The sequence below is a fragment of the Neolamprologus brichardi genome, chromosome 8 (genome assembly GCF_056152115.1).
Source record: "Neolamprologus brichardi isolate AB-2024 chromosome 8, ASM5615211v1, whole genome shotgun sequence".
Lineage (NCBI taxonomy): Eukaryota > Metazoa > Chordata > Actinopteri > Cichliformes > Cichlidae > Neolamprologus > Neolamprologus brichardi.
In genome coordinates this window covers 20,613,539-20,625,000 of record NC_142111.1, presented here as the reverse complement: position 1 = coordinate 20,625,000, position 11,462 = coordinate 20,613,539, and the positions used below count along the sequence as shown (strand labels likewise).

At 39.8% G+C, this 11,462-nt stretch overlaps 1 protein-coding gene across 1 annotated transcript in view; it reads left to right on the top strand.

The window, feature by feature from the left end:
* cox10 (cytochrome c oxidase assembly factor heme A:farnesyltransferase COX10) overlaps positions 1-11,462 on the top strand; it is a 35,386-nt gene that overhangs the window by 404 nt on the left and 23,520 nt on the right. The window contains exons 2-4 of the mRNA XM_006790938.3: positions 955-1,097; positions 1,283-1,679; positions 2,590-2,714. Of these exons, the coding sequence (XP_006791001.1) occupies positions 955-1,097; positions 1,283-1,679; positions 2,590-2,714 (665 nt within the window). The remainder of the gene's footprint in view (positions 1-954; positions 1,098-1,282; positions 1,680-2,589; positions 2,715-11,462) is intronic.

Genomic DNA, 11,462 nt, shown 5'->3' with positions numbered 1-11,462 from the left:
GAAGAGTCAATATTGGACATAACTTCGATGCTTCGCCAGTCGGTCTAAGGACACTGTCAACAGCAATTTAGGATAACGTTTTATCCACAGTAGGATCTGCTGTGTTTGAGCTATCGTCTTTAATAAAAATAACAGTGATAGTGTTACCACTAATGTGAAAGTAAGTTTGGTGGGTCGGATTAATGTTTAGGAAGGCTAGTAGCATAACAAAATATATATCTCTGAGTTGTGGCATTGCATCAGTGGTATGAAAACCACGTCAAAGGATGCTGATTGTGTTTTATTTTATCTGTCTGTCCATCCATTCATTTTATTTGGTCATTTCCCCTCCTGTCCATAGAGTAAATGTGCTTTTTCCTCATGGTTTCTAGTATTTCTCACAGTATTTGTGGCAGTAGGGTGTGAGCACAAAAAGATGAACCCCCATGCTTTTTAAAACAAATAGTAAAAAAAATAAGTAGCAATTAAGCAGTTTCCCTGCTAATTTCCAAATCCTTTTTCTTGAACTGCATGTAGCAACAAGGTTGTTTTCTGCTCTGCAGCCTTGGTTAAACATATAAACCAAGTCTCCGCCTGCTGCAAATGCAATTTAGTGGTCTTGGAGCTTGCAGCAGACTTTCTGATCTTTACAGCCTACAGACAAGCAAATATGACCACAGGTAGCTGAATGACAAAGATCACCACCGCACTGAGCAGGTTACCTTGCCAGAGAAAGACAAATGAGGTGGGATGAGCTAGCTGGTTAAATTTTCAAATAAGAGCAATGGGATTGTCCAGTAGTAAATTGACTGTGGTGTTCTCTTGGATACTGAAATGCTGAAATGAGCAGCAAAATGTATCTGGGCAACAAATGTAGGAAAATTTTTGATTAAAGCATGTTTTAGTTTTTAATGACCAAGAAAATTTAACCAAACTGTGACTTTTAATAATTTTAATGTCTTGCGTTTCTTGTAGGTTTTGTTGGTGTAAGTGTGAAACAGAAACTAGCTCGAAATGTTCCTCGATGTAACCAGATTGCTCGCAGCCTTATTCAGTTGCACAGAAGAGATCCTTCAAACTGGCTGACGTATCAACATTTTAACTTCCTCAAACGTCAGGTATCATCTTGTCGTCTTCGAACGTATTGTATCTCGTAAAATCAATTTATTAAACATTTTTGCTTATCGTTAATGCTGATTTATCCCAGTATTCTGAGGCTAGCGGAGTTTCTTCTTTTTCCTCTTTTTTGCCATTAGAAAATATTTTCCCAATAAGTCTCCTTGCTTTTGTTTTTTTCCCCCAGTATGTTTCAAAGAACACAAGTGAGCTTCACCAGCGAGCCATCCCCAAACAAGCACCTGTCCTCACTATTGTGGATGAGAGAGATGACAGCGTTGAAAGGCAAGTGGAGCGAGTACCAACCATCAATCCTGCAGCTACAGATGCTGGTCCACAGGCAGAGGATGCAACCCATAAGCCTCAAGATAAACTCTCCATCTTGAAGCACACTGCAGAAAATGCAGCAGCGCAGAATGTTTCCGTTTCCCATATGACTGGAACTCCAGATGAGCCTCCACATGTCCGGGTTGAGACTGAAGAAGAAAAACAGGCACGTCTAGATAGACAGTGGAAGCAGCTGAAGGTTGATAGGGCTGACTTACCGGATATCTATGCAAGACTTTCAAAAATTAAACTAACAGGTAGAGTATTCAACACTTACTTATATATTTTATTATTACAATATTAGTTGACTCAATATTCAGGCTTTTTTAAATACTTTAAAAAGCTTTTCCTACTGTTGGATTCATATTAGGGAGGAGGGATGTTTTATGTTGTCATCTCGGGCACACAACTCTGGTTTTGAGCACAGCAAACTCACCTATCTGGTTTTGAGACCTTCTGTTTGATAGGGGCAGCCAATCGGGAGAAAGCTGAACTAAAATGGCTTGACTGGCTCCACCAAGGCCCAGTATAAGAAGATAAAGGGATTGTTTACTGTGAATTGTGCAAAGCTAGAATTGATGATGAACTAAAGGAAATAACATGCAAACACTTACCCGACATGCATACAGAATCACTGACATTGTGTAAAAATTGAGTAAGTAAAGAACACCAGTCAAATAAATAGAAAAATGTACAAGATTACTGTGGATGGGTTAAATGTGCACATAGACATGACTATGTTGTTGTGCTTAGTAATATAATAAACAGGGATTCATGCCAGTCATTCGGTGAGTGAGTCAGTGGGACTGATCGTCTTCATAAGATTCACTGTAATTCATTTCCCTCTGTATCGCAATGGGTTATAACAATAGATCCATCACTTTACATATTTAAGTGGAGCTTTGGAGAAATTGGAGTCAGTAGTTTTAATACAAGAACTTAAAGTCATTCTGTTAGTTTTTAGATAAGAAGCATGAAAAGGGGAACAAGCTGAAATCTAATGTGTTGCAGTTTGTCTTGACCTACTATGTGCTTTCCTTTTGTTTACACTGAATCAAACTTCTAGGGATATTAAATGTTTTACATATTATTTTGGAGAGATAATACTCCGAGAAACTATAATGGATTATGTTGTTTCTTTTCTTTTTATCACCTTCGTTATTTCAGCTCTGGTGGTTACAACTGCAGCTGCCGGCTTTGCAATGGCTCCGGTGCCCTTTGATCCAGTCATGTTTTTCGTGTCATCTTTGGGAACAGGCCTTGCCTCTTGTGCTGCCAACTCAATTAACCAGGTTTGTTTTCTTCTTTCAAACATACATATATATACGCACACCTTTGTACATATTAGCATGTGGTTTTTACACAAACTAAGAAATTCTAGTCACCATATATGCATTAAAATCATTTGAGCTTAAACAAACATTGTATCAGCTTTCATAGTTTGGCAGTGAATTTTAACCAACAACTCGTCAATAAATTGTCTTTGAGTATGCAGTTCAACAAGCAGCAGTTACTCCTGTGTTAATCTCAGCTAAATTTCCTGCAAATACAGAAGTCCCAGAAAGCAAGAAATATTAAACACATGGGCTGTTTTAACTGCTTCAAGAATCGCAGTAAACATTGCAGATGTTTGTGGTCTTGAATCACTTTGATTTTTAGTACCAATTTCCTTTTGGAACAAAAGTGACCCGTCCCAGAACTGGCCTGATATTCGTTGGCCTTGAAGTTGTGTAATATAGTTTTTTTGTAGACATGTTATGACAACATGCCTGTTGACCGAGACCCACATCCACCGTTTTCTTTTTAAGTTGTTTTAAGAGATGTTCCAAAAAAACGCTAAACGGACCAGCACATCCCCTTATTTACCCAGCCTACATTCCTCTTTAGCTACGCATCTCAAAAATGCATTGAGCTAACTGTAATGCTATTATTAGTTCCACGCTGAAAGCTTTTTTGAAGGTTTAAACAAAGGGGAGCTAGTGTACTTAGACACTTAGAATGCCTAAAGTAGGGCCTTCTCTTGCTCTCTAATGTTGATGTTGTACATCGGAATTCTCTCTGACTTAATAATATTCACATAATGGGTGACCTCTTCTTCAGCCCTGGATTGAACTGTGGTTAGTGGTGTTCTTGGCCTATAATTTGACAAAGACCTTGATTACCCTACAGGTTCATGGCCTTGAAACAGACTCCCCTTCCCCCACCCTGGCTTCCTAGCAGTGTGATTCAGTCACGTGTTCACTGTTTTGCAACAGTGAAATGCCAGGAAGTCAACGAGTTTGTAATAACACTGATCATCTTGAACGTAAACTTGCATTGTGCCATTTAGGTGCAGACGTCTATGAATATGAATGTGCAGATGTTTACACGGTTTTGTTGCTGGGACCTGAATAGAGTCAATCAGTCCATTGCTATGGTTAAAATCGTATTGTCTCTGAAACAGAACTGTCTCCTCGGTACACCTCACACTAAGCAGGTGTGTAAATATCCTTGAGGTATTTGAAAAATGTCTCCCTCTTTCCACGCCAAATAGTTGAGCCCAGGCCTGAGCTCCTAGACATTCATAGCGTTGAGTGATGCAAGAGGCGGCAGCCACTGTTCGTGCCACGCGAGTCCCTGTATTTGTTTGCCCTCCTTGACATCCGTCCTGTCAATCTTCATTTACTCCACTAACTCGGCCTGAGGTTAGGCTACAACTTGGCTTCATATTTCACTGAAACTGCGGTATTTCCCTTTAGTGCCTCGATCTACTTGCAAATTGAATAAATGTGTGTTAAGACCTGAAAATACATAGAATTAAGGTTTCTATTGTAAAAAAAAAAAGGCAAAAACAAAGAATAAAAATTACAATTTTGAGGAGCAGCCTAGTATTGTCATTTTTGAACCCTAGACCCGAGTAAATGCAGTTGGATCCACATCACGCCCCTCTTCTGGGAGGATCTGCAAAATCTGTCATTTACTTTTAATGAATGAGTCACTTTTTTCTCATTCTACGTTGACACCACAGGTGTATCTCTGGTTGGCTTAATGTTCAGGTAGGACCTCAAGGCACTCAAAAAACTCCCTGAATTCTTTGTGGCACAGAATCAACAAGGTGCTGAAAACTTTTTCCAGAAATTTGGACGCCTGTTAACATGATAGCATCACACAGCTGCTGCAGATTTGTCAGCTGGGATGATTTGAGCTTTGTGACATGACATATCATACTGCTGGAAACTGCTATCAGAAGATAAAGGAAAGGACATGGTCACCAGCAATAGTCTGGCAGGCGATGGCATTTACACAATCTTCATTTGTGTGCCAAGAAAATATAAATATGCAGTATACACTGCCAATATGAACCACTGAATATTGTAGCAGAAAGGCTCATCAGATCAGGTGATGTTTTTCCTTACTTCTGCTGAGCTTGTGGCAATTGTAGCTTCAGTTTTCTTTTTCTTATTGACTTACTGATTATTGACGTAGCACCCTTTGTGATAGTCTCCTCCTGTAGCCTCTCCTCTTCTTGCTGCTCTTATGGATATATTGCTTGTGACAGGGGTTATTTGAGTTACTGTTACTGTATCTGTGCACCAACAACTATACCACTTTCAAAGTCCCTCATCTCCTTCGTTCTGATGCTTAGCTTGAACTAAAGGCATTGGATTGCTACCGTTGTATTGGCTGATTACATATTCACGTTAACAAGCAGATGAACAGGCCACTAATGAAGCTACCAGTTAGCGTACATTAAACATTCAGGCCTATTCATTATTCACACCATGAAAATGCAGAGATCATTCTGTTTTCAATTTCCTTTTGAGCTCCTTTGACTCTAAAGAACCTCTGACTTACTATTCATGTATATTCAAAAGGTGGCTCAGGGACTTTTGTCTGGTTAACTTCACACAAGAACCTGATGATCAAAAACTGTGGCAGCACTGTAGTTGATCCCTCTGTCTTTGTGTGCCACTGCTTGAGTGAGATCATTGATTTCATATGCATAATGTTACAGTCCTGAGTCCTATTGCTACAGGTTTGCAGAGATGTAGAGGGTGTAGAGATGCATTCAAGGATGACAGGGAAAATTGTCAAGCACTGTGTTCAGTGAGTGGAGCAAGAATACCCCTTGTAAGCTTGATGGCTGCACAGGTTCAGGTGGCTGCAGTCCTTTCTTCCTAGGATTCCCTACTGAGTGGCTTCTGACTGATAGATGAGAGGTATGTGGGGTGTATATCTCTGCATGGAAGGATAAAACTGTCTCAGAAGTGTCATGCATTCCAGGTAATTGCTTTTATTGTGGCTTTCAGCTGTTTCAGCATGACCTTGAATGTGCATTCCTTGTATTTACTTCCGCAACACATAGCAGGTCCTCCCTTTTTGTCCTTTATTTTGAGTGGCCAGATAGTCAAATATTCTGTTAAAACTCTAGACGTATAGTCTATTTTTCTTGCAGCATACACTTACAAAAACACAGAATAATTGTTGATTTAAACTGATATGTCTTGAATTCAGGAATGTGAAAGAGGCTGATATAAATGTCGTAACACATCTCCCAGGTCATTTTGCCTTATTAATGTGGGTAAAAGTGTCACATGGAAGAACGTATAGTATTTTGGGAATGCTTCACATGGTTTTTGAAGATAAATACACAATGTCGTGTAAGGAGATCCCGGTGGCAATATTACTCCTCTCTGTTTTCACAAATGGCCTTGAGTATTTAAGCCTGAAATCCATCAGTGTTTACTCTGAGCCCAAGACATCCCTTTTTGTGGCTAGATGCTGGGTATGTGAGCCGGATCCCCCACACAAGTTGGATTCATTCTCCTTCTTTATCCCTCGTTCTCTGTGGGCACATTTTGCATGTCATCATAGTCTTAATTGGAAGGAGTTTGAGATGAGCTCATTTTTTCAGACAAATTAACCACCTGTCTTGAAGGGAAGTTGACTTTGAAGTAGGTTGAAAGTCATGCAAGCGGAAACCTTAAAAGGTGATTTAAAAGAAGAAACACTGTCAGAAAAGCAAACCTGTTTAGTGTGGTTTGTGTTCGTTTCCCTCGGCTCGGCTGGTATAAAAAGTATGTGGCCTTCTACAGACAATCCAACAGTTGTTGTTTGTTTTGCTTTGTTTGGATGAGAATGTAATTATATGCACAGAAGCAGCTGGGATGTTGTTTGTTATATAATTGCCAGCTGCACTGTCACTGCGATCATACTTTACACCTCTTTCTAAGATGTAACCTCACCTGGCTGCAGTTGAGCTCAACACCTTGGTTATGCATTTGTTATTGATAATCCAGAAAATCAAGGAATGGAGAAGACAAACATCCCATCTTCTGATCTCCTGACTTTTAAAAAAATTCTTTTCATCTTAAAAATACTGGAGCTTCACTAATAGCGTGGTTCGGTGTGATCAAAGAACTTTTTTAATATACAAAAAGTAAATCAAACAAAAGCTTGACAGACAAATCAAAGCAGATAAAAACTCTTGTGAAGATTACTTCCGATGGATTCTGCCGCTCCGCCCTAATCCCTTAATGTTCAGCATCTGAAGAGGCACAGCAGTATGACCACAGAGTTGTTGAACCACCTTGAGGGAAGGAGGAAAGTGCCCCGAGGGAGAAAGAAATGCTTTGGCAGAGAGAGCTTGAGTTGAGCTATCAAAAGCAAGGCTGGTTTTTGTCCCACTTGGAAGTGCCTGTAGGGCAAACTGCAATGTTGTGGTTTCTTTTTAAGATGTTACTCTATTTAGGAAACTGACGGAAGGGTGTAAGCGCTGGAAGTCACGTAACAATGGCGTTTCGTCGTCTAGAGTTTCCTGCCACTGTCAAAAGGCTTAATGCTGTCATGCCTGTCTTACAGTGTGGTCCGAGAGCAAAGGGATTTAATTATTTGACCTTCCAGTTAAAGTAGCTTTGATTTCCAATGAAGTCAGAAAGTGAGGAATACTTCACACAGACTGGACTCTGTAAGGAAGGACTACCTCAGAGGTTTGCAGCTTCCTCTTGAGCAGAGTGTCTGTGGTGTTTACACTATAGCTCAGATTAGTTAAAATATGCCTTTTGCCGGGGTCACGTAACTCCTGGACCCCACACCGAGAGCAGCAACTGCAGGTGTTCCAGTTGTCATCGGCTTCTAGTCTGGCCACTACTTCAGCTAATTGGATAATTGGGTCAGATGAGAGTTTGAGGCTAGAGCCTAAAATACCGAGGGGTGGTCTGAAGTCCCCGGCAGTGTAAATAATATAACCCGATATGGCCTTTTACTGTCAAATAATTACTGCTCAGCTATTTTGGCAGCATCGTCACTTTGTGTGTTTGTTTTGATGAAAATTCAAGCTGGCTTTCTCTGCGGCTGACTGGTGTCATTTCTGTCTTTGTTAAGAAGGCACAGAGTTTTCGTTTCTGCGCGTCTGCTCTGTGGTGAGCTGTCTGAGGCTGGCACGCACAAGCGAGCCCCCACAAGCCCCCTGCCCATGCACTCCACACACTTGAAGCTACAGCCTTCTCTCATGTCCTGTGTAGGCATGCATTATTTACCCTCGCAGCATGCTTCCTTCTCGATGCATCTTGGCCAGCCCTTTTAGAGTAGATTGGTGCATGACTGAACACACGCACAGGCTGTGCAGAGAATCATGTGTTACCAGTGTATATAATACAGCTGTGTATGAATATGTGGCTAAATACGGTCTAAATCACTTTGAGTTGGTCAGAAAGGCTAAAAGAAAACGATATAAATTCCAGTCTATTTCTGTGTAGCAGTGTGTTTGGTTTGCTTTTTCCTAAAATTTTTAAAATACAATACTGGTTAAAGGTTTTGAGCCACACCTCATTTCTTTCTATTTTCCTTCCAAGGAGCCAGACTTTCTTGGCATTTGTCGTTGTTGTCTTTCTGAAGTTCTTCCAGAAATTTTCTTTGGACATTTGCTGCTCATTTTAGTCCATCCTTGTACCTGACCAATTTTAGAGGATAACACAGTCTGACCAGCATAAAATAGTATTTTTTGCACAAGTAAGGTGATTCCCAGGGCACTAGATGAACTGTCTTTGAAAGAAGAAATCCTGACAGGAGACCTGAGAGATGAATCTGTTCCGTCAGTTGATCCGTTACACCAAAACTGGCTTGAAAATCAGTGGCAACATATCTTATGAAATGATTATTCCAAATTTGAGATTTTTGTTTCAAATTGTCATCTACATCTACAAAAGAGGTCTGTAGAGGCACAGTAGCCATCTGTAACACATAGTAGAGGCTCTGTCATGGTTTGCAGCTTCAATGCAGTGGTGTTGGGAATTTTGTCAAAATTGATGGAATTCTCAGTGCAGAAAAGTACAATCATTTTGATCCGCTGCGCAGTACCATCTGGAAAGTGTCTGCCTGACAACAGCTTCAGCATGGCAGTCTCACTGCCAGTGCAGTAAAAATTGAACCGGATATAAAAACACCAGTCGTGGATTGGCCTCCACCTATGCCAGACCTCTCATTATGGAATTAAAGGCAGCCATCATCCAAAGAAGAGCTTTGAATGTCCTTCAAGAAGTTGAGAGAACTGTTCCTGGAGGCTGCTTAAAGAAATTATGAGAGTTTAAACTGTTGTATGTATTTCCACGCAAGTTTTCAGATGTTTTAAGAAACGGCTGCACCTATTTCCTGTTTTACTATCAAAATATAAAGAAATGGGTAATATGACAGTGCTGAGAGCTTATTCTGATCTAAATGTACCTTTTAATCAGCAGAATAACAGGAATTGATTCTAAATGATCTGTTTACACAATGAAGTGTCGTCATTTTAACCCTCCATAACAAGCAGAAGCGCATGCTTTTAACAATGAAGGAACTCCAACGCAGTCCTCTATTTCAAACGCGTTCTTACATGCAGTCTTATTCTGTAGCTAGCATCTGTGTTTTGTTTGAAGTGGCAGTCATCTTTTTAATCATGTTTAACAAAAGCTTTGGATGTCAGATTGGTATGCTGTCACCTGTAATGTGATCTGAATCAAACCAGGAATTTCCCTTGCTTTGTGGTATATCTAATGTAATCCATAATGTAATCTGAGTTTTTGAACTACTCTGATTTAATATTTTCAAGCTGGTCCTGGTTAAAGTCCTGAAATTGCACTTAGTTAAATTCAGATAACCTCAGCATAAAAAAATGCATTTATTACAGTGTATTCACTCAATGGGTAAGTTTAAAATGCTGGCTCCTAATCTATAATTGCATCCATCTTGGAAGTATTTTGCAGAGCATGTAGCTCTTTTCTGTGCATAGTCCAGCTATTGTAGTGTTCAGAAAGCAGTCAGACAAATTACTGTGGTTATGTAAAATCAGTAGATTTGAGTCCCTAAATAAAAACTATCGGGCAGTTCTAAACTTTAGAACAAACTAAAGTTGTCCTCTTGTCCTTTATGTCCCAGTACATACTTGCGTTTTCTTTGAAAGGATCGCTGTAGCCAACATAACTGAACACTAAGTCTGCGTGTCAGAAGGGCTGTATGCTGTTGTAATACCAGGATTTCAGCTGATACATTGTCCAACTGCCTGCTGTGTATAATGATTGGGGAATTTTTTTAAATGTAATTTTAAGATATTTGCTAGACATGTTATCAGACTACTCTTGCCATGGGCTATACTTAAATATATAAAAATATCTCAAAATCACACAGTGAGCATTGCTCAAGCAAAGCATATAGTCTGCCGGTGGTCTTTTATTTTGAAAGTTGACCAGATTCTTTTTTTTGTTTTATTGTGCTTCTGTGTCTGACTTCCTGTTTTCCTAATTTGCCCTGTGCAGCAAGATGTGACACGTATTTAAAAAAAAAATTACAAGAGACCTAAACATTAATCCATATATGTAAACATGCAACTGTGGTTCAGTAGACTCCACTTGGTATAACCTTTATTAGTTTTGCTGTGTCGACACAGAAAAAGCATCGCTCTTCTGTCTGTGCCATGTAGCAGGTTTTATGATGGGTGGATAGACTAAAGGATCTTTCCTCTGTTGACAGTATGACTGAAACAGTGACACACTCAGCTGACGGTCATTAGATCTGCTTGATAGCTTTGGCTGTATCGCTGTATCGTGAAGAGGAGCCTTAATCTCTCTCATCCTGTGATGAGTTGTCGTCCCTTTCTGCATCAGTTCAGAATTGTGACTCTGTGTTTATATCGTCATCTGCTAAAAACAACAACGATAATAGTTATACAATCATAATACAAACATGAAAAGAGAATTTGAGTCAAAACTAGGCGTTTTACTGCAGTTGTAGCTTCATTGTATTTATTGTATGGGCTGAATGTTCATTTATTGTCTGTCAAATTATTTAGTTTGTAGCATTTTGTTGACTGCTTTTACTAAAGTTAGAGGTCAAATGCATCGAGGCTTTTGCTAAGTGTGCATTTTAACAACAGCGGAAAGACACCCCCCGCAGATAAACCACAGCTGCCATTCGTAAGATCTTGTTTTCCACCAGTGCATTTAAGACAAAAGAGAAAGCTGATCTTTGACATACATACTTTTTGGCTTTTCCTTTCGACGGTCCCCTCCAAGCTGTTAATTCAGCCCGAGAGAAAGAATGAAAATTCCTTTTTAATTGCCTAGCAAGATGGGACCAAAAGGACTAGATGGGTATCTCTCTGTTAGCGCTGGATTAAAATGAATATTTAACTAGACAGCCCTGTTTAATAGTTAATTTCTTTAAAGCCTTTTGTCTTTGTCAACTGTGGGGTGCCAGTCCATTTCAAACTGTACAAATGGATCTCTTGTAGCCTCAGATGGGAAACAGATGCTATCCTCTGATAAAGTCACGAAGGCTAAATCCATCTATTATATGCCCCAGAGATAATGAACGAGATCAGGCACCAGCTTATACTGCTGCCAGGCTAAGTATTTGTTAAGCTTAGATACAAGGATTGATAAAATTCTGGTGTCTAGTAATGTCCACGGTTTGTTTGTGAGTTTGTTCCTTTCTTTCAGAAGAATTTGCCAAAAGCTTAACCTGACTGTGTTGTGTGCGTGTGGCCAAGAAGTTGTCTGTGTTATTACAAAAGCCTAATATACTCC